General features: G+C 47.8%; 2 protein-coding genes across 3 annotated transcripts; both read left to right on the top strand.

The window, feature by feature from the left end:
• The first annotated feature begins 50 nt into the window (after positions 1–50).
• smpd3 (sphingomyelin phosphodiesterase 3) lies at positions 51–16,873 on the top strand. Of its 2 annotated transcripts, none has more exons than XM_047034969.1 (9): positions 51–202; positions 8,784–9,470; positions 9,807–10,871; positions 13,344–13,419; positions 14,212–14,364; positions 14,570–14,659; positions 15,292–15,355; positions 15,537–15,699; positions 16,263–16,873. In XM_047034969.1, exons 2-9 carry the CDS (start codon positions 9,144–9,146, stop codon positions 16,362–16,364), a joined length of 2,040 nt encoding a protein of 679 aa, XP_046890925.1. In that variant the 5' UTR covers positions 51–202; positions 8,784–9,143; the 3' UTR covers positions 16,365–16,873. The 2 variants fall into 2 exon arrangements, with proteins under 2 accessions (XP_046890925.1, XP_046890926.1); XM_047034970.1 differs by lacking the exon at positions 51–202 and adding an exon at positions 457–712.
• Positions 16,874–20,054: 3,181 nt separating this feature from the next.
• On the top strand, positions 20,055–22,021 carry LOC124476328 (C-C motif chemokine 3-like). Its single transcript, XM_047033416.1, has 3 exons — positions 20,055–20,427; positions 20,877–20,991; positions 21,243–22,021. Exons 1-3 carry the CDS (start codon positions 20,358–20,360, stop codon positions 21,355–21,357), a joined length of 300 nt encoding a protein of 99 aa, XP_046889372.1. The 5' UTR covers positions 20,055–20,357; the 3' UTR covers positions 21,358–22,021.
• Positions 22,022–22,219: the final 198 nt, after the last annotated feature.

Raw genomic sequence — 22,219 nt, 5'->3', positions numbered from 1 at the left:
ACGTCAATGGGAGCTGTTCAAAGTGTAGTGGTGCTGGAAGGCAACTCGTTCGCTTGCAGTCAGTAAGCGGCCATGAAGTGGTCTGTCGCGTGGATTTGAAGGGATCAAAGGCTATTATCACTTCGGAGGAGTAGAATACTGAAGACAATTTAAAGTGTACCGTGCTCCACCTGTTTGAATTCCTAATCACGATTTCCATGAAGTAAGTGTTTTTTGTTGTTGTATTGAATAGCCTCTCTTATCCATTTGCGCGCGAAGAAACTGGGTTGGGTTAGTCAAAGAGAAGCAAATAGAGATGCAAATATGGATTGATGAATTGCATTAGGAGCACCAGAAAATTATTTACAAGGTTATGCACATTCATTGGAAATACAGTAGCAGATTGCGTCAAGCATTACAAATGTCTATCCCATGCCTATAAGCTTATAGTGCCTCGCATCTATGTAAGCTACTATGCCTGCTAGAAAGGCTATTATTTGACTGCCATTTGCATGAGACTCTAGGGATCGAATGATCAGAGACAGTAAAGACACTAATGTAGACTGCGCGCACTGTGTAGCATAAAAAAGCTGCCAATTTACCATAAACGAAACAGCTATATATACTCATTTGAGGAATACGTTGTTGCAGCTCCAGATGTTTGGGTTCCCAGTATTATTGTGATGAGATCAACTCTGCTTGCAGCCTTGATGTGGCACAGTCGTTGACCGAGGTAGGATGGCTTCTTTGGAAATTCGGCGGGCGAAACTCACTTGGGTGGGTGGATAGAAGTGGTTTAGATCTATACAAGTATCTTCCTTAACTCTACCAATTTGAAATGAAAACAAACAGGGGCACATTGTGTGATACAATAATTATTTCCGGAAGAAAGCCTTCAGATAATCACATTTCGTTCTCCTTATAGGATTCAACTATAGCCTACACACGGAAATAGAAACGTATCTATGCGAATGTGAAAGACTGACATTGTGTGCCACCCAACAGAATGCTATGGACAGAGAATCGTCCATCAGAGGATCTGCTCTGGTGCTGTACTGTAGGTGTGGCTCCTTGGCTATGAATAAGCTGCTCTCTGCGTTAGTCTCTGATCGCCTCTTTAGCTGACGTGGTGAAAAGGAGTCATGGCCATAAAACTATCTATCTATCTCTCTTTCTCTTCTGCCCCCTTCCTCTCTCTTACTTAGAAAAAGAATCAAGTGGGTTGGTGCGGCTCAGGGGGGTCCAGTTCCGACATGACACCTGATAGCTGACAAGGATTCCGTTTCTTAACCTGTAGTGCTCTGTGTGTTCTTAACTGTTTCTGTGGCGCATGTCCTGGTGTAAGTAAGACCCCAGTTACTGTGATGATTAAAAACCAGCCTCAAAACATCCAGCTGTAGGTTTGTTTCACTGCTTACAGCCCAAGCTGGCATCATCCTGTCTCCTAACTGCTATGGAACTCATAGATGAAGACACAGCAATGCTCTGTCCCTCTGAGAGTGAGAGATGACACCTGGTGTGGCATTATTACTACCTGACTGACAGAAATTATGTTCCTTTAGCCAGAGCCTGCTCACTGTAATTAAGGCCAATGTCTAACAAAGGCCTTTAAGCTAAAGAGCAGCAATACAACAGAAGTGCGTACAAACACAGATAGCTGTATCTTCAGAAAGTCAGTCAGCCATGTTAGCTGGATGATGGTCTAGTTAAATTGTAATATTCTACTCCTTGTAATATCCCTGTGATATTTCATTGTTTCTTCTAGTCACACTGTTTTTACTCATTGAGTCTTATTATTGTTTGTAAAAAAATAAAAAATAATAAATTAAAACCTAACTGGCCAACTGGCTTTTCTGTGTTTATGCCAACACAATGTTTGGCATTGATGACTTGAGGATGCTGTAAATGGCGAGGCTATTCTTTACTCCTCTTCCTCTTACCCTTTCTTTCGATTTTTTCGTCCATTCTAACCATTTGTCTCGACTTTTTGTCTTATACAATATATTTCTGTCCATGTCTTTGTCCCTCAGTCTCCATCTTTCCAGTCTCTCACCCATCCTCTTCCTTCTCTCTCTTTCTCTGTGCCATTTCCCCATCTGCTTCCCTTCCTGTGTTTCTCCGCTCCCTCTGTCAGTGTTACCAGGGTGGAGCGTGAGGCTAGCCAGACTGGTTCACAGTGTGGACTAGTGTGCCTGAAACAATCTCTTTTTCTGTTCTCTTAGAAATGTAATATGTTTCATTTAGTCATTGAAACGACTGGAACACAGTCAGAGGGTGGTGACCCAGTGAGCCAGACTTGCGAAGTGCACCTCAGGTATTTGTAAGAAAACATGTACTGTTTTGATTTCTTGCGCTTTCTCCGGATCTGGAGCTCGCCAAATATAATCCACAGTATAGTACTTTAATAGCATTGGAACACATGCAAGTTTCAAGCCATAAATGATAGAAAATGTAGGGAAAAAGAACACGTGTCAAATGAGTTCTGTCGCTTTAAGCTCTCCGTCAAGAACACCAGCAGACTGATTACTGTCCCTCTGTTGCCCGCAAATCTCAGACTAGATTTCTATAGATGAAACCAACATTGTTCAGCGTCAGTCTGTTCGGTGTGTCTTGGGCATGGATGACCGTGTGTGTTCAGTGTGTGACCTTTGCGTGCGTGATGGTTTGCACGTGTGTCTAGGAGACAGAGGGAAGAGAGAGACGTAGTGACGATTTTAAAAGAGGGAAAAAGACAAGGTACAGGAAAGATTCAGCGAGGTGTGTGTGTGTGTGTGTGTGAGTGAGTGAGGGTCAGAGAGATAGGCAGACATACGGAGGCAGCAAGGGTCCTGGCTGTTGTTGGCAGGGTTGTGTGAACAGGCGGTGTGAACACAGAGAGATTATGTGTCCTCCACTGGTACAGGAGCCAAACATGACCCTGTGATGGGGGAGGATTGGAGGTTTCGTTAAATTCATCTTAGAGCCAGTCTACACGTATGTGTGTGGTACATGTCTGTGAGAGTGTGTGCGTCATGGCCACATTCATGTGTGTGTTTGCATGTTCGTTTGCGCACACGTGTGTTTTTTGCAGGTTTGTGCATGTGTGGGCCTCCATGCATGTCTGTGTGTGTGTGTGCTTCCATGTGTGTGTGTTTGTGTGTCTCACAGGCAGCCTTGATCAAGGGATCCCATCCTTGGCTCCTCCATGCCCTGTGTTCACCCATTCATTCACTCAACCACCCACACACACTGGCAGGTTTGACCCAACCACAGCTTTGCTATGTCATTAGACATATGTGTATGATTGTATGTGTAATTACAGTGCCGCATGGGTGGGTGAGTTGGGTGAGGTTGTGTGGTTTGAGGTTATGCATGTGTGTACATGTACAGTCTAAGTATTGATGTGTAAATGTATGTACATGGTTGTGTGTGTGTGTGTGTGTGTGTGGGTGTGCGCTAGGGTGTGGCTTCATCCCTCTGGAAACACTCGCAAGCTCTCTCATTACCCTAGCCATGAGGTGACCTCAATAACCTGTCGTGTGTATGTAAGGATGTGTGTACATTTGAGAACGTGTTTGTTTTGGTGTCTGTTTGTGATGTATGTGTGTGTGTGTTTCATTTTGCTCTGACCAGTAGCTCGTTACAGGCTAAACAAGGCTGAACTCACGTGGCAGGCAGTGTTGTCCCATTAGCACTCAGACAGACTAAAGGCTGCATGAGGTCGTAACTGACCCTGCTGTCCGTCTGTCCTCCATCCTGCCATGGGACCATGGCGACCGCTGCTGTCTTGCTGGCTTCCTGCTTTATTCCTCCGCACATTGAGGTCATATCTGGTCAAATCCAGGTTTGGGCCAGATATGACGTTTTACTGACTGTGTTTGTACTAGTGGACGGTTTTCTTCCCCCCTCTTGAACTAATGAAAGTACTCTTTTTCTTTTTTTGTACCTTCAATGCTTTCTTTTCCCCCATTTCTCTCTATTTCATTCTCTCTCTCAGTCAGGTTTGTCACATCCCAACCACTTACCTGTGTTTGCTGTCGCCTGAACTTTTGGCCGTTTCCTTGACAACCCCTACATCACTCTCCAGACACACTGTGTTCTGCCCTCCTCTCTATCTCTCTTTCTCTCCGTCTGTCCTCTCTATCTTTCCTCCTCTCGATCTCTCTTTCTCTCCGTCTGTCCTCCTCTCTATCTCTCCTCCTCCCTATCTCTCCTCCTCTCTATCTCTCTTTCTCTTTCTCTCTCTTCCTCTCTATCTCTCTTTCTCTTTATCTCTCCTCCTCTCTATCTCTCATCCTCTCTATCTCTCCTCCTCTCTATCTCTCTTTCTCTTTATCTCTCCTCCTCTATATCTCTCCTCCTCTCTATCTCTCCTCCTCTCTATCTCTCTTTCTCTTTATCTCTCCTCTCTATCTCTCTTCCTCTCTATCTCTCCTCCTCTCTATCTCTCCTCCTCTCTATCTCTCATCCGCTCTATCTCTCCTCCTCTCTATCTCCCCCCCCCCCGCTTCTCTTCATCTCTTCTCTGCTTAACACCCCTCTCTCTGTTCCAGAATCTCTGCTTAACACCCCTCTCTCTGTTCCAGAAGATCTATTTTTCCTGGTATATACTTGTATATCAACCATATAGTCTCTAGTGATTTATCTGTGGTACTTAGCTTGGTTGTCTTTGCAGTCTTGGTTTAGGTCTGTCATACACGAGTGCATGTACATTATACCATGGCTTCTGTAAAGCTGCCTCCATCAAGCCTTCATCTTTTACATAAGCACTATCGGCTATTCTGTTCTGTTTCTCCCTCTTCCACAGTGACGTGGCATTCAAGCAAAGTGCATTGAGCTACGTTCTACTGTACCTTTGGTCTTTCAGGAACACTTTACATTTCACTCGAGTCATTGTCGCACTGTCCTTCCGTACTGCACGTAAAGAGGTTGTTCCTGGCACTGTGATGTCAACTGGAGGTTGTGTTGTTGTGTTGTTGTGTTGTTGTGTTGTTGTGTTGTTGTGTTGTTGTGTTGTTGTGTTGTTGTGGCAGTGAGACTGTTTGGACATGGTGTGATCAGCAGGAGCTGTTAACACGACAGATGTAGAACAAATCAATGACTGGAGCGATCTATATGTGTCTCTAGAGCATACTGGGTTAAGAATCAGTCAGCCTCGCAAAACATGTTTGTTTTAGAGTTGTGTGTGTGTGTGTTCATGTATTTGTTTGCACTGTGTGTGTGCTTATATTGACATGTTAATGCACAGTGAGCGACTAAACACGGGAGGGGGAATGATGTCAGGCTGGAGGCTGAAGAGAACACAACCAGAGGCTGGGCTGGGAGGCTGGGGTCAAAGTTCAGCACTGTGGGAGAGGGGGAGGACAGGCAGAAAGGTCAGGTGTTCTGTGTGTGTGTGTGTGTGTTTGTATACACAGTATGCAAATGCATGTGTGTAAGTGTGAGGGTTCATGTTTGTCCATGTGCTTCTCTGGATATGTGCGTTGCGTGTGTGTGTGCGTTGATGTGCGTGTGTGTGCACGTGTGTGTGTTTGTGCGCACGTCTGTGAAAGGGTAAGGGAAGGCTGCACGTGTAACACACCGGTATGGATTCAGTGTGATCTAAACGGAGGTATATTTAGTGCAAGGGGGATGTGTGTGTCCATTTGGGCGGCTCGCCACCAACATGCTGACTAAAACTGAGTCATCATCATAATCCCCCCGATGACATGCCAGGCAGGACTTGCACAGCTGTACTTCTACTATGCACGCCTCTGTATGTCTATCTCTCTGCTTCTCTCTGTCTCTCATTCGCTCCGTCCCCTCTCACCATGTTGGGGAGGGATGCTGCACGGAGAGCAGGTGACAGGAGAAGCGGATTGGGTTACGAGGCTGATTGCATTGTGGGTAATGGTGATGGCATTATCCGTTTCCTCTGACAGCATTAGAACTAAATTACGCCAAAAACAGATCTATAACGAGAGCGAGAGACACGAGAGAGAGAGAGAGAGAGAGAGAGAGAGAGAGAGAGAGAGAGAGAGAGAGAGAGAGAGAGAGAGAGAGAGAGAGAGAGAGAGAGAGCGTAATTGACAGCGAAAGAGGAAGGCAAAGAAAGAGAGGAAAGAGGAAGCACACTTGGAAGAAACCGAGAGAGACGGACAGTGTGAAAAAGAAAAGAAAGGATGACCTATTCTGACCCAGTGTCCCATCAGGATGAGAACATTCCTGAACCAACCGAAACAACCCTGGGACACACAGCCATTTACTTGGAGGTCAAAAGCAACAAGACACAAATAGATTGATCTTGACATGAGTGCGGAATATTGAGAGATAGCTGTCATGACTGAAAACAGCTTAGGGCTCGTGCTGGAGCCGACATCCTGGTTGGCCATAGGGCTACGGAGCAGTACTAAAACCTGCTGCTGTTGCAGGCTCAGATACACCTACTGTATGTCAGCCTCCACTTGAGTGTGTTAGGTGGCCAGAGCCAGAGCCAGAGCCAGACTCTGACAGGCCACACTAGCACAGCTCCTAAGTCAATGTGACTGGGTCACCATGACAACTGAAATTCCTTGCGCCCGCTCTCTGGCTGACTGGCTGGCTGGCAGGCTGGCTGGCTGGCTGGCTGAGTAGCTTACTGGCTGGATGGATGGTTGTGGAATACAAGGAAGAAAGAAAGGACAGATAGAAAGGGGGAATTCATACAAAGTTAGAAAGAGATCATCACTAATAAGGACGTTATGCACAAGAGAGATTTCAAATCAGGAAGATGAACTACAAAGATGCAGTAGAAAGAGAGAGAGAGGGATGTAGAGAGGGAGAGTAGGGATATGGAAAACTCACTATTTCACTTTTAGCCATACCGCTGTTCTGTAGGCCTAGACAACATCTGCTCAGTGCTGTGTTTGGGTGTGAACAACAAAGAGGGTGCACGTGTCCTGAATGTGTCTGTGTGTGTGTGCATTGCCTGTTAGTCATTACTCTCAATGCAGCGGTTTACTCTCCCATCTATTGTTCTTCATTAATAATGAAGGAAAAGAAAAGCCCTATAACCAAAGGATGGAGCTCAATTGACCTTCTGCTTAACCAGATACTCACACAGACTGGATCACTCACTAAGGCAACTCCTTAACCTCTTCAGCATACACACACACTCTTTCTCTCTCATGCGGACACACACACATGGTTGCACACGTACAACTGAGGTTTTGAACACATTCATTTTCATACATGCATGCATGCATGCACTATGGCACACAAGCATGCACACACATACACATTGACCATTGTTAGACAGTATTGATTCTGTGGCAGAGGATGTGGTCGAAACAGATCTGGGGAGAATGTGACAGAAGAGCATCCAGTCTGACTAGACATTTCCTACAAACCTGTCTGTTGGTCTGCAAGCCTGTATGTCTCTCTGTCTGCCTGCCTGTCTGTTCACTAACCCTAACTCAGGCCTCGTCAGTGAGACAGGCCCAACGTTATGGGCCTGGCCTCCTCAGCCCTGGACACGGCAACCCACCACAGGGCCATAGACAAGATTCTTACTGACACCACTCTCGAAATGCACTGAGTGAATGTTTGCGTGCGTTTATGTGTGTGTGGTTGCACTCTTGGTTTGTCACAGTGAATTTGCGTCTCTTAGTACGCTGGAGTGTTGGTCTATAAATTATTTGTAGAGATAGGTCTCGTCTAGACGGGAGCTCTACAAGTCAGGAAAAAGTACTGTAAGCTTGTATGTATGGTGTTTGAATGTCTGTTAGAAGCTGAACCAAATACGCAGACACACACTGTCAGGATTATTGAGAGAAAGAAAGTCGCAGTTATAGAACACATTCCGGATTAAAGATATAGAAAACAACCAATAGAAAGAGAGACTCAAAGTGAATGAAAGTGAAAGAGAGTGGCAAAGGAGGTCACAGAGACAATATGTGTCATCACATACTGGGGAGTCAGGTGGCTGAGCGGTTAGGGAATCGGGCTAGTAATCTGAAGGTTGCCAATTCGATTCCCATCCATGACAAATGACGTTGTGTCCTTGGGCAAGGCATTTGACCCTACTTGCCTCGGGGGGTATGTCCCTGTACTTACTGTAAGTCGCTCTGGATAATAGCGTCTGCTAACTGACTAAATGTAAATGTCATCACCCCGAAGGAAAACACAATGGTCCTCTCTCTGTCTGTTCAGCGTGCCGGATTAGTACAGGCTGGAGAAGCTCTCAATCCACCCCCCCCCCCGCCCCCATCTGTCCTTCTGCAGGGTCAGGAGTCAGTCTGTCAGGGTGGGGGGGGGGGATGATGGAAAGATGGAGAGATGAGGTGGGGGAGGTGATTTGGACAGGTCGGACGAAGAAGTAGAGAAGTAGTCACTACTTCTCTGCTCTCTTTCTTTCTGTCTATCTCTTTCTGCTCGCTCTATGTCATATCACATGGTTTGGCCAATCGTCATTTAGTGAAATGCATTAAGCATATTACATCTGATCATCAGATACTACTGGAAATATCTGACGGGAGGTTACTCTGGGAGGAGGCAGGGGAGGAGCCAGTGAGCACAAGAGCCAATGACAGCGCAATATCAGTTCACGTGACATTGATGCCTTTGACATGACCTTAACTTTAAAGATGACAATGCAGAGTGAATATTGACTAACATTAAACAGTCAAGTAGCAGTCACACGATCCCACCCATCTAGTATATGCTATGTTAACACATGAAACTGTCTTGCTGGCAGACAACATGTTACTCCCTCACGATGTCTTTCTGTTGCTCTGACTTACTGTTTCTCGACATAGAGACAGGAAGTCTTGCTGTTGTTCACGCCCATCTCTCTTTGTTCTCGGCAGATTCTGAGGCAGAGATGGAGGCTCCCACTGGCTCTTGACGGCCCACCACACAATGACGACCCCCATCCAGAGACTGTAGTACCTCCGTGGTCCTGTGGGGGGCAGCACTGCTGAGGGGAGGGGGGTGGGTGGGGGTGAACCTCTCACACACAGAGGAGGAAATAGCCTCTGGGCGAAAGTGAAGACAGAGAGCACATCATGTAGTGTCATGTAGTGTTTCTCCATTCATGGGGGAGGGTGACGACATCATCATTTTTTGTTTTTCTTTTCTTTTTGACATTTTCACGTTGGCCTCCTGTTTAGCCGTCAGAACAGAACTGTGGATCGTGTGATCGGCGTGGTTTGCGCGTGAGGGTCACCATGGTCCTCCACGTCTCCCCCTACGCCAGCGGCTTCCTGTCCTTCCTGGACGGCCTCTCTTGGGCCATGGTGTTCCCCTCCTACTGGCTGCTGGACCGCCTGCTGGCGTCGTGTGTGGCCACCTCTCTGGAGAAGCATCGGCGCTCCCAGGACCCCTGCTCGTTCCTGACGCTGTGCCTCCTGGTGTCGGCGCCTCTCTACCTGCTCCTGTTCCTGGCCTCGCTGCCCCTCGCCCTCCTGGGCTTCCTGTTGTGGGCGCCGCTGCAGGCGGTCAGGACGCCCTACCTCTACACGCACTGCCGCCCAGACAAGCACCAGGCCGAGCAGGTGAGCAGCTGCAGGCCATGCCAGCCTCTTTGGAGCTTTAGATTTGTGGGTCAAATTTCCACCAAAACACCATTATTTTTCTTTTTTATGAGTGTGACATTAAATGTGACATGGTGGTAAAAAAAAAGGTGCTCGTTTCAGTGACAGACCTGGTGTTAATTGATGAATATGCACGTCCACAACCTCACCATATATGCACAGACTGTAAATTGTTACTAATTCCGCTGCATGCACGCCATATTCACTTGACTGTGTCGGGTAGTAGAGTGTCTGTTTGTCGGTGTGTGTTCTCTCCAAGCTAGCAGTAACTAAAGCGTTGTGTTGTACTGTGGACAGGGCGGAGCCGGAGCCGGGCTCAGCGAATGGAGACCTCAGGGACGGAGTTTCTGCTTCGGCAGCGCCAACGTGTGCCTGCTGCCGGACTCGCTGGCTCGCTTCAACAACCTGTCCGACACCCAGCGACGAGCCCGCGAGGTGGGCCGCCGCATCCGCAGCGGCGCCAGCCGACCGCAGATCAAGATCTACATCGATTCCCCAACCAACACGTCCATCAGCGCCGCCTCCTTCTCCAGCCTGGCCACGGGCTTCAGACGCACCTCGTCCCTCGACCAGCGCCCCGAGAACACGCCCTCCACCGCCGAGGCCGAGCCCCAGCCCGACTGCCCTCTCCACCCCAACGGAGAGCAGGGCTCCGCAGACTGCCCCGTCCATCCGCCGGGGGGTGCTCCTTCCCCCGAGTGCCCTCTGCACTCTGGTGGCGCCGGGGACGACTCGGCAGACTGCCCCCTCCACTCGGCCGGGGGTCAGAACAGCTCGGACTGCCCCCTGCATCCCATCCCCAGCAGCGGGGTGCAGATCAGCATCAGTGCCCCTGAGCCTGACCCCCCCCTGGACGAGGAGGAGGAGGCGGGGAAACACCCCGGGGGCGTCGAAGGGGGCGGGGACTCCAGCAGCATCAACAGCCGCACCGCCTCCCGGGAGTCCCTGACCCGTTTCCACGGCGACGGAGGCGGCACGGGGGCCGTGTCGTCCAACAACACCCTCTCCCACCGCACCTCCGTCTTCAAGCGACCGACGGGACGCAAGCGTCGCCACGGCGAGGACGGATTCGATCACGAGATCTCGGCCTTTTTCCCCGCCAACCTGGATTTCCTGTGCTTGCAGGAAGTCTTTGACCACACTTCCACGTCCAGGCTGCGGAGCCAGCTTCACCGCTATTTCCCCTTCGTGCTGAGTGACGTGGGCAGCTACGGCTGGAGGCACTGCTGCTCACACTTCAAGTTCCTGAACAGCGGCCTAATGTTGGCCAGTCGCTACCCAATCCTGGATGCCCATTATGAGTGCTATCCCAACGGGCGTGGAGAGGATTCCCTGGCTGCCAAGGGAGTGCTCTTTGCCAAGGTCAGCTCCTCATTATCTCTGTCATACAGAACCTGCTAGCAGACACCTGCTTTGCTCAGGACTTTAAGTTGATCCCACTTCCAGTGCTCTCTCTCTCTCTCTTTCACTCTCTCTCTGTCTGTCTTCATCTCTCTCTTTTTGCAATTTAAGTTGAGGATATGAAAATGGCAAACAAAGGCTTCCTTTTCCTTCGGCCGATTCCGTCTCAGATGAAATGCTACACTTCTGCAGGGTAAAAGCAACAACCTCCACAGCCGTGTGTCTGTGAGAGTGTGTGACGCGTGAGGGCAGAGCGTTGTCAGGGTTAGCGTCCATTAATCCCCCCCCTCTCACCACTGTGTTCAGAGGCTGGCAGAGAGCCAAGACCTGCTGGGTCAACTCAGCACCTCCCGGCAACATGATGCCGATGTCAGATCAGCGCACGCGTGTGTGTGTGTGCGCGCGTGCTGTATGCGTGTGGTGCGTGTGTGTCTGGAAGAAAAACATTGATGAGAGGAGCTGTAGGGATGCCGGCAGGTCTGTGAACCCCAGCGACGTGCTCTTGTACCTCGGAGCTCTCACTGTGGGGCTCTCATCACAGTGCTGCTGCTGGGGGGGGGGGGGGTCAGTGTCTCACAGCCATTAGAGATCAACACCCTGTTGTCGGGCTGAGTCACTGGGGAGAGACGGAGGGGGGAGGCAAAAGAGGAAGAAGAGAGACAGATAGGAGAGACAACGCGAGGGAAAGAGCAAGAGAGGGGAGGATGTGGAGAGGGAAATTTGAGTGTGAGTATTAATTAAAAATGTTCCTCTGAAGAATGAGAAAGGCCGTAATTAAAGCTGTTCAGTCTCAATATTTATCTAGTGTATTATAATTTAACCATTGAGGGCATGGGTGAAAGAGGACTGTGGTGTATACGGTGTGTGTGTGTGTGTCTGTGTGTGTACACATGCGCACAGGGTGTGAGTTAAACCCTGAGGACATAGACAGAAGGGGCCTCATGCCCCCTTTTAGAAGGGGCCAACCATTGCCACTGCCATTCATATGGCTTCCTGCTCTATGCAGTGGGACCCTGGTCATTCCTCTACTCAACTCTAAATGAACCCTGAGCATGATAGAGGCTTACATCTATTAAGGTTAGGGTACCATGGCAGGTATAGTTTACTGGGCAGTGTGTTTGGTTAGAGCTGAACGTTAGGGTCAGAGCAGCATGTTAGGCTATGGCCGCATGTTAGGGAATAGGTTACAGGGTAGGGTAGTGTGTTAGGGCTATGTTACAGGGTAGGGTAGTGTGTTTGGGCTATGTTACAGGGAAGAGAGTCAGGGCAGCATATTCATGTTATGCTGTCTTTATACTGTTTCTAACGTAACATTACTCTATACCACAACATCCATAGAGCCATTTTCATAACCTTCAATTCATTGTTGTTTTTTAATGAGAACACGCACTGGAATACACACACTAGACCCACACACACTAGACCCACACACACTAGACCCACACACACTAGACCCACACACACTAGACCCACACACACTAGACCCACACACACTAGACCCACACACACTAGACCCACACACACTAGACCCACACACACTAGACCCACACACACAACAACAATAACCAGTTCAGAGCCTGCCAAATCCCTTATGGCTTGTTGCTGAGCCCCCACACCAACCCATGCATGGCTAAGCCCCTAAAATATTCATACACCACGACCCAGGACAAGATGGAGAGCAGGGGAGAGAGGAGGAAACAAGGGCAGGGAGAGCGAGTTGAAAGGAGAGAGCGAGAGAGGGAAAGTGGAGAGGGAAGTGAGTTGATTCTAGCTGGAGAAGGGGATAACGAAAACTGACAGGAGAAAGGGGGGGATTATCAGAGGAAAGAAAGAAAGCAGTTAATGGCTGACGGGGGCTCCAGTACAGCCTTCATGCCTGCGGTGTTGATATGGGAGTGGTTGGATGACGTCTGATCCATGGGCTTTATTACGGCCTCATTAAACGAATGCTGCTAATCTCAGATGAAAGAAAGTCACTGAACGTATGTTTTGAGAAGGGAATCCAAAATGTTAATGTCTAGTTACCTGAACCAGGGCTGGATTGTGGTTTTTCCATTGGGTGCAGATTCTCTTGCCATGAGAGCAGCACTGTGATTGGTCCAGTCTCTTGGCTTGAGCCTCTCCAGACTACTCTAGTCTTCTCCCACATCAGAATCAGAATCATTACATTACTCCTTCTCTCCTCTGTTCAACAAGCACAGCCTTGATCCCCTGGTGGAGATAAATGGATCCGATAGCAGCAAAGTGCTCTGTCACCACACACAGGTCTCCTGTTGCTTTGTTATATTGTTCGGCTTCCATTACCCTTACTGTTCCATTAGAATCTGTTTACGTAAACGAATTATCCACAACGTGGTGCAAGACAGGACAATATTGATTTTGACTGTGGGATGTGGTTACCAGATGTGTCTGCTTCCTCCCTGGTCTCTGCAGGTACAGGTGGGCACCTCACACCAGGAGCAGAGGGTTGTGGGATATCTCACCTGTACCCACCTCCATGCCATCGAAGGTACATAGGGCTGTAAGAGCCACTCCACAGTGTGTTGGGGCAGCGTGTTCATGTGTGTGTGTGTGTGTGTTTTGTGAATGCTGCTGTGAGTGCATGTTTTTTGGGGGGGTGGGTGTGTGTGACTGTAGCCGAACACCCCAACCAGCCTTCTCTGCCTGAAAGAAGCAGAAGAAGAAACGACGCATGCACCCCCCCCCCCCCCCCCCCCCCGCACATCCCCGGTTCCCATGGCGACCCGCTCCCACTGTGTCTGGCGTCAGAGAGTCCTATTTAAAGCTGCTGGTCGCTGTGTCTCATTCTTCACCAAGACTGATTTCTCTGCTATTACTGGCTCCTCCCACACCCCACAGTCTGCTAGCATAGCTAATTATAGACCAGAAGCTATTTCTAAACACACATCAAATATGGGGTGGAAAGGAGAGAGAGAGAGAGGAAGGGGGATGGAGTTGAAACCGGGGGATAGACCTTATAATGCTAGGGATAATGAAGGACAATTCTTTGTTGGAAGATTTTAATTGAAGGATTATCTCATCCTTCGTAGTGGAAGCTTTTATATATTTGTGTGTGTGTATATGTGTGTGTGTGTGTGTGTGGGGGGGGGGGGGATGGGGGGGCCTATGGGTGTGTGTGTGTGTCTACTGACCCCCAGAGAGCATGCAGTTGAACCTGAGTTTGACTGGGGAGCCTGTCTCCGGTCCTCTCATGGCTGCAAACACTGAAGCTGTTCTGTTTCCTTCCACCCCTCCCCCTTCTCCCCTCCCCCCTCCTTTGCACCCCCTCCCCCGCCCCCAGGAGATGCAGCTGTGCGCTGTGAGCAGTTGGACCTGCTCCTGGAGTGGGGGGAGGAGTTTCGCAAGGCAACGTCCCGACCCTCGGACGAGAAGGAAGACCAGGTGGCCTTTGATGTTGTTCTGGGTGACCTCAACTTCGACAACTGCTCCTCAGGTAACACGCTCCGTTGGTGTGTGCCGTGTGTGGTGTGCACATGTGTGCCGTGTTTGTATGTGATGGCCGTGTCATGTCTTGTTGAGGAGTGCATGCGTGTTCCTGATTGTACACATGCCTTTATTTGTGTGTTTGCATGTGCGTCTTTGCGCGCGTTCGCGTAGCGGTGCGGTCTGTGTATCTGGGTTGTGTTGTTGTGTTGCAGAGGACAAGCTGGAGCAGCAGCATGCGCTCTTCACCCAGTACAAGGACCCCTGTCGCCAGGGGCCAGGGGAGGACAAGCCATGGGCCCTGGGTGAGTGTACACACACACACATGCATACACACACACTAACACACACACACACATATATGCTGTGACATTGTGGTGATGACACTTACAGGTTTGGGGCAGTTTTGGAGACTGGGGGGGTGGCAAAGGAGCTATCATGGGCTTCTAAGATGCTAAATGAGAAAGTTGCAAAGTCTGGCTCCACACTGTGATGTGTAGACCTAAATATCCTTCAAAGATAGAGACACAGCTCCAGGCTTGCTGACCATTCACTGGGGAGGTGTTTAGTTTGGGTCTGGACGGGGTTCTGAAGACTTGCTCCGCTAGTTATTTAGTACACTGGTGCATGGAGACTCCAAATTGAGGGTCAAAACAGGACAGGGACACACAGGGAGGGTGCTTACAGTACATCCATTATTATTATATAGGATTACAGTATATTGTGTGAAATTATAGAGTTCCGTCTTACCATCTTACATATATAAATACATGCTGTATGTTATTTTGATATTGTGATAATATGATATTTTGATGTTGTGGTGTTATGATCCATTAAATGCCACAACATTATGGGGTACTGAAAAGGGACCTGCAACTCTGTGTTATGCTGTTTGATTCAGTGTGTGTGTGTGTGTGTGTGTGTGTGTGTTCAACAGGTACCCTACTGGACCCCAGTGGACTTTATGATGAGGAGGTCAGCTCACCAGAGAGTTTACAGAAGTAAGGCAACTCTCGTTCAACACGCTTCCCCCCCAAAGCATTACATACTGTACATCCTATTAATGAATATACACTTCCCTTATTTACTCTTACACACGCTAATCCTAACCCCACAGGATCTACGCAAACCCTGTGTGTGTGTCTCTGTGTGCACTTTGTTCATGTATTTGTGTGTGTGTAGGGTGATGGAGAATGAGGAGGGCAGAAAGGAATACCTGGTGTTCCCCCCCAGTAAGAACCAGTGCCCCAGCCAGAAGGGCAGGAAGATCCCTCTGAAGGGCAACGGTCGCAGGATCGATTACATCCTGTACAAGGAGGACAGCCCGCAGCAGGACTGGAAAGTGGTATGACGCTCTTGTTGTTGTTGTTCCATCTGAGGGGAGATTCCGATTTGTGTCTCATAGGAGGAAAACCAAATGATGCGATTTGCATAGCTTCTGTAAGAGAGTGAATGAAGAGGGACAGAATGTTTCTTTGTCCTTCCCTCCTTTCATCCCTCCCCCTTCTCTCTCTCTCTCTCTCTCTCTCTTTCTCCCTCTCTCTCTCTTCTCTCTCTCTCTCTCTCTCTCTCTCTTTTTCTCTCTCATTCGCTCTCTCTCTCTCTTAGTTTGACTCTCCTCCTTATCTCCTCTACTTCTCTGGTTTTCTTTCACTCTTTCTGTTTCACCTGTTGTCCCACTCTCAAAGAATGGGGCCGGGCTGCCCCCCTGTGGTGAAACGTAACAATGCCACACGTTCTCAGGGGAAGATCATAGATGTCGTTAGCAGGACAGCTCTACTGAGTCACATTCGTTGAGTCACATGCAAATCATCTGTGCTATGTATCTATTCCGATGGGCTTAATGAATGCTCTGTGGTTGATGTGTGTGGATGTGACTCTGATGTAGCTTTCTGTCGCCCCCTGCAGGACATAGAGGAGTTCAGCTTCATCTCGCAGCTGGCCGGTCTCACGGACCACTTGTCTGTGGCCATGCGCCTCGCAGTCTCTACAGGGGAGGAGGAGCCGTAGGGACCCCCACAGAGCCAGGGAACAGCAACAAGAGGGGAAAAAGAGAGGAAGATAAAACAAGACTTTCATAAGGACTGAGCCCTGAATTACTCAAAGGAAAGAAAGCATGGATGGATTCATAGATGGATGGATGGACACATACACACACCCATAGTCCTAGCTGGACACACACCGCCAGGCCACTGTCCATCCCTTTATTTCCTGCTGGACTGGATGTTCCCAGATGATTCAGCCCTACTGTCTGTCCACCAGAATTATTACTTCTCGTTTGTAAGCCTTAGTTGATGATATTTAGATGTTTCTGCCTGTCAAGGACTGTTATCCACGTTCATAACTACGGCTGGAGAGGTTTCCTTTGAGGATTGTAGTGTGCTATGACTAGCAAACTATCTATTCACGGATCTCTGGCCCTTTGTTTGAGTCTGCTAAGCCTTTTTGTCTGTCTCTGTATCTGTCTGTCTGTGTCTGTCTGTCTGTCTGTCTGTCTGCTTATGTGTCTGTCTGTATGTCTGTCTGTCTATCTGTCTGCGTAGCTGTCTGTGTCTCTCTGTATGTATGTATGTCTGTCTGTCTGTCTGTCTGTGTCTGTCTGTTTGTACGTGTCTGTCTGTCTGTCTGTATGTCTGTCTGTATTTGTCTGTCTGTTTGTACGTGTCTGTCTGTATGTATGTCTGTCTGTATGTGTCTGTCTGTATGTCTGTCTGTATGTGTCTGTCTGTCTGTCTGTATGTCTGTGTCTGTCTGTCTGTACGTGTCTGTCTGTCTGTCTGTATGAGTTTGCTGAACCCGCTTGTCTGTGTGTGTTTCTGTCGGTCTGTCTATCCATCTGTCTATCCATCTGTCTGTCCATCTCTGTACGTAACGTTCCCTCACCCAAACCAACCCTCAAAGCTAAGGAGCAGAACAGGGGAGCGTTGGAGACGTCCTACATTCCAGCTGTGAGCCCCGTCCAACCACTCTCTTTACGTCACATCTTCCCTGCTCAATCCCAGGAACCTCAGCTAAAGTGTCTTTTTTCTAGTCTTTCTAACAGCTTTCTATGGCGACTGTGCCATCTTTGTGGGGAGTTTCAAGCCCCTGTGTTTAATACATTTGTAAATGGAGGTTATTGTTTAAAAGTATGGTATCGTGTTCAGAGGGAGATTTTCTTTCAGGTGCACGCCGCTCTCTGGTTGGTCGGTAAAGCAGAACAGTGAGGAACTCTTGATATGAATGGAGAAAAATATGTTAGAATGGATTGGATTGGGGGGAAGGGGAGTGGGAGGGGTTCTGCATGGGGGCGTCAGAATAAAATCCCTAGAGGAGGGAAGGAGTCCTTGTCTGACCAAGAAAGCCCTGTCTTTGGTTCAAGAAGCATGTCCCCCTGATACACATTTTTATGCTGCCAATGCAAGGTCTCTGCATGTGTACTACCACCCTGCCAAGAACACAAAAACACACTCAGTGTGTTAACAGCACACACGTCACACACACACACTAACAAGCTTACACACTCACACACACAGTTGGTTGCCTGGTAACTGTGAACTCCTCCTTACTCACCTGTTCTAACAATATAATATTGACCCAGTTGCTGGTCGTCTCCAGGAGTGTAGGTTAAATACGCATGTGCGTGTGTTTGCGTGTATAAGCACGCGTATGTGGCACGTTAACAAGTGAGACCAGCTTTGAGATCCATTCACTCCAGTTTAGCATGGGGCCGTATTTGCAGTAAACCCCCTCCCCCCTCTAATCGCGTCCATTCCAAAGGCGCATGTTTACATGACATTGGTTTCAGGTCTGGGGGGGTGGGGGGTGGGGAGGGGACGGGGTGGGGGATGGGGAGGGGGTGGGGGGTGGGGAGGGGGTGGGAAAAGGGGTGCGAAACGGTCTGGTCAGAATATATCTTCTTTACTTTGTATGTTTGTATGCCCTCACTGCTGGTGTTTCAGCTCATACATCTGACAACGGCTGACTTTTATACTCACTCTGTGAATCCAATTATTATTATTATCACTATTATTATTATTATTATTATTATTACTATAAGTAGCAGTAGGAGTATTGATGTTATTGGTAAGGTTGATATTAGCGCCCATAACTCATCAATCTGATTTTAGTTTTTAGGAAGCACAGAACCTCAAACACGGACCCTTTGTTGTGGTCTGAGCCCGTTTCTCTGCCTGCCCTGAACACTGAGCCTGGGAGTCATGATCTGGTGTGGGTCAGGGGTCAGGGGAGGGGGTCAGGGGTCAGGAGGGGGTCAGGGGTCAGGAGGGGGTCAGGGGTCAGGAGGGGGTCAGGGGTCAGGAGGGGGTCAGGGGTCAGGGGAGGGGGTCAGGGGTCAGGAGGGGGTCAGGGGTCAGGGGTCAGGGGAGGGCGAAGTGCAGTAGCTGCATGTGGTTTGTAATGAATCTGCTTCATGGCTTCTGGTTTCCTCACCGGCACCACCTCGTCATATTTCTCTTTTTATTTCTTAATTTTTTCTAACAATTTTGTTTAAAAAAATGTCATCTTCTTAGTTTACTATTTTCTTATTTGATTTGGGCATGGGGAATGCTGCTTTGGGGTAGCTTAGATTACTGAGTAATGTGAGAGGGTAAGTGTCTTTCTCTTTTGAAGCTTCTTTCAATTGCTTATTTTCTGCTTTTTAAAAATAATTTCCCTCTTTGAATTACTGGGCGTTTGTGTTGTTATTTGTGTTTGACGTTTTTGTGTTTGAGTATCGAGTCAGAATCACTTCTCACACTGCCAAGACTGAACAGACTGGAGCACAGAGGGGTGTGTGGTTATTTTCAATATTGTTAGGCAGAAATAAAACCTACAGTATTGGCAGATCAGAGTGTACACTGAGCCACACAGAAAATGTTCTGTTGAATCCGTCAAAAACTCAAACAGAAGTGAAACCTTTGGGTGGTTTCCTTTTCAGAGATGACCTAATAGCCTAATGGGGAAGGGGGGTAGAAATACATTTAGTAAAACACCGGACAGTCCCTTTATGAAGGTCAAATGCACTGTTATTAACATACGAACAACAAACAATAACACGCTGAACCTTCATCTTGTATTTTAAAAAGACAGAAATAAAGAAAACATGATCAAACCGACATTCCTACCAATGACAAACGTGTGATAGGATGTCTGTTTTAACGTACACAAGTGTCAGTTGACTCAAATATTTTTTCTGCTGAAAGAGTTTGGGTTCAAAGAACCTTTCAATCAGAACCTCTTGTTGACCACAACACATAGACAGGATAAATTGTATCTTAAGATGCAAAGCAAAGAGAATACACAAAGTCACACTTCAACAGCTCAGCCCTCGAGAGAGACAGATCACTTCTGGATGTGGTCGGCCCGACACTGCTTCCCCCGTTCATCTTCATCAAAACGCCAAACGAGGGAGACTCGTAGAATCTGTCAAGGCACAATTAAACTGTTGAGTTGGTTCAACCCCTTACTAAGACACTTCACATTGATCTTTCCTTTAATTTGATATCCGCCTGTACTGTGCATAACACACATTCCTAAACTGAATGTGTGTTTGGTTGTTGATGTGGTGTGATCAAAGAAAACATGTGGTCAGTAAGGAACTATGAAAGGATATTCGGACTACAAAGCTAACACTTTCAATCACTGAATGTAACTTTGTCCTCTAGGCTGTCAAAAAAAGCCCCAAGCCAGACTTCCTCATTCTGCAGTTCTAAACTGGATTCTGTGGAAGGTGTTTGCTGCATATAATTGATCTGCACAACTGTGAAAAGGGGAAGTGAAAAATCACCTCATCATACTGGGAGAAACACATGAACACATGAACGAGACTCGCCCACTGGTAAGCCCCCGCGATTGTCAGAATCGTGAAGATGATGAATTTCCAGGCCCCCTTTGGCTGGGGAGCCCCCTTCTCTTTCTCTCTGGTATATATGCAGCCACAGTGCCAGGGCATTCACACACAGCAGGGAACCCGACAGACAGACAGACTACCAACCGGTCTCCAGCCACACCTTAAACTCCAGCATGTCTGCTTCTCGCCTCTCTCTGCTGCCTGTGGTCTTCCTGCTGATGGGGGCCATCACACTGAGCCAAGGTAGGAACCAGGGAGGGAGGGAAGGAGGGAGGGAGGGATGGAGGGAGGGAGGGAAGGAGGGAAGAAGAAAGGAGGAGAAAGAAACAGAGAGAGATTGAGAGAAAAGGAGGGAGTCAGAGGGGGGGGAGACAGAGAACGAGGGAGCAAGAGAAGAGGGAGAGAGCGGGGTATATATTTAAGAGAAGAAACTTAAAAAGAGATCCTGAGAGAGGGAAATCAAAGAGGGGGGAGAGAGAGCGAAAGTGGAAGATAGAGACAGAAAAAGTGAGAGGAGGAGGAAGACAAAAAGAGAGAGAGAGTGGTAAGGCCTACAGAGAAGAAACACAAAAGAGACTCAGCGAGACATTATAATCCTATTGTGCAGGCCTGTTTCTTGTTTGGATGTGTGTAAACGTGTGAATGAATCCACCTGCTTGTCATAACGAGTGCCTCTTTGTGTGTGTTTGTAGGGTTCCGTGTGACTGCACCTAAGAAGTGCTGCTTCAGTTTCATCACCAGTCAGCCCAAACATCCAGTGGTCAGCTTCACCAGGACCAGCCAGCACTGCTCCACCCCTGCCGTGCTGTAAGGATGTGTGTGTGTGTGTGTGTGTGTGTCTGTGTGTGTGTGTGTGTCTGTGTGTGTGTGTGTGTGTGTGTGTGTGTGTGTGTGTGTGTGTCTGTGTTTGTGTGTGTGTGTGTGACCCTCTGTACATAGTCTGTTCCTGTGAAAGGCAGTCCTGTCTCAAGTTCATGTTTGCGTGTAAATATACAATGTTCTGATTGGATTCCTCCAATTCTAAGTGTATTCTGATTGGATCCCTCCCCTTTTGTCAGGCTGAAGACAAATACTGGTCGCCAGCTGTGTGCCCGCCCATCTGACAGTTGGGTGGTGAAGACCATCAACTTCCTGGACAACAAGAACACTGGGAACAAGACACCCCTCCAGTAACCTGGCAACACAATTGGAGGGTACTGACACCCTGTGTCACCGTGGGACTGATAAGCTACTCGACATCTAAACCTAATGTTTTCCCTTTGGAATTCTGTAGGAAAAAAGTACATCAGTACAAACCAAGGGTAGCCACGGGTAGGCCTGGGTAGACAAAGGCCAACCCAATTTGTTCTAAGGCCTACCCAAAAACGAAAATATCTTCGAAAAATTATGCAAGGGTGCACATCGCAAAGTAAATAAGTAAAAAAAAAAAGAAAAGATGCCTATCCATATTTGTCTAGGCCTACCCCAAATGTTCTGGCTACGCTCCTGGTACAAACAAAGTTAGACTATATTTAAAAACATATTTAAACTGAGGATAAACTGAAAAAGCTAAATGACTAAAAGGATTGTGTGACTATATAATGCTAAAAAATATTCATGTATTTACCGCTGAACAGCAGATTGTAATTTGAATTTTGGTATTCATTTGTTGTTGTTTTCTTTAATAATTTTGCAGAACCCTAACCTTGTGACTGTTAACATGAAACATACTTTACAAATGACTTTAATGATCTTACTAGATTCTTCTGAATTAATGATATACTTATTGTTTCACTGGCTCGTAATTGATCGAATCAAAGATGTGTGTTCAAATACAATAAAAGAGTACATAACTGTTCATGTCAACTTTATGTTGCAATATTGGTCTACACGTGTAGTAAGGAGTCACCGCCACTAGAGAACGCAGAAACACCACTTACAGACAGCTATTAGGAAAACGATCCACATAATCTACCATTTCGTAAAACATTAGTAGAATACAACTCTGTCCGAGTGATCAATGTCTTCTGAAACATTTTTGCTTTGACCATGATGA

This window comes from Hypomesus transpacificus, chromosome 14, assembly GCF_021917145.1.
Source record: "Hypomesus transpacificus isolate Combined female chromosome 14, fHypTra1, whole genome shotgun sequence".
NCBI lineage: Eukaryota > Metazoa > Chordata > Actinopteri > Osmeriformes > Osmeridae > Hypomesus > Hypomesus transpacificus.
This window is presented reverse-complemented; position numbering and strand designations above follow the sequence as displayed.

Excerpts from the sequence above, each read along its gene's own strand:
- smpd3 (XM_047034969.1), top strand. The coding sequence starts at position 9,144 with ATGGTCCTCCACGTCTCCCCCTACGCCAGCGGCTTCCTGTCCTTCCTG. Across the intron at positions 14,660-15,291 it reads GGACAAGCCATGGGCCCTGG|GTACCCTACTGGACCCCAGT; the intron begins GTGAGTGTACAC and ends TGTGTTCAACAG. Across the intron at positions 15,700-16,262 it reads CGCAGCAGGACTGGAAAGTG|GACATAGAGGAGTTCAGCTT; the intron begins GTATGACGCTCT and ends CGCCCCCTGCAG.
- LOC124476328 (XM_047033416.1), top strand. The coding sequence starts at position 20,358 with ATGTCTGCTTCTCGCCTCTCTCTGCTGCCTGTGGTCTTCCTGCTGATG. Across the intron at positions 20,428-20,876 it reads GGCCATCACACTGAGCCAAG|GGTTCCGTGTGACTGCACCT; the intron begins GTAGGAACCAGG and ends GTGTGTTTGTAG. Across the intron at positions 20,992-21,242 it reads TGCTCCACCCCTGCCGTGCT|GCTGAAGACAAATACTGGTC; the intron begins GTAAGGATGTGT and ends CCCTTTTGTCAG.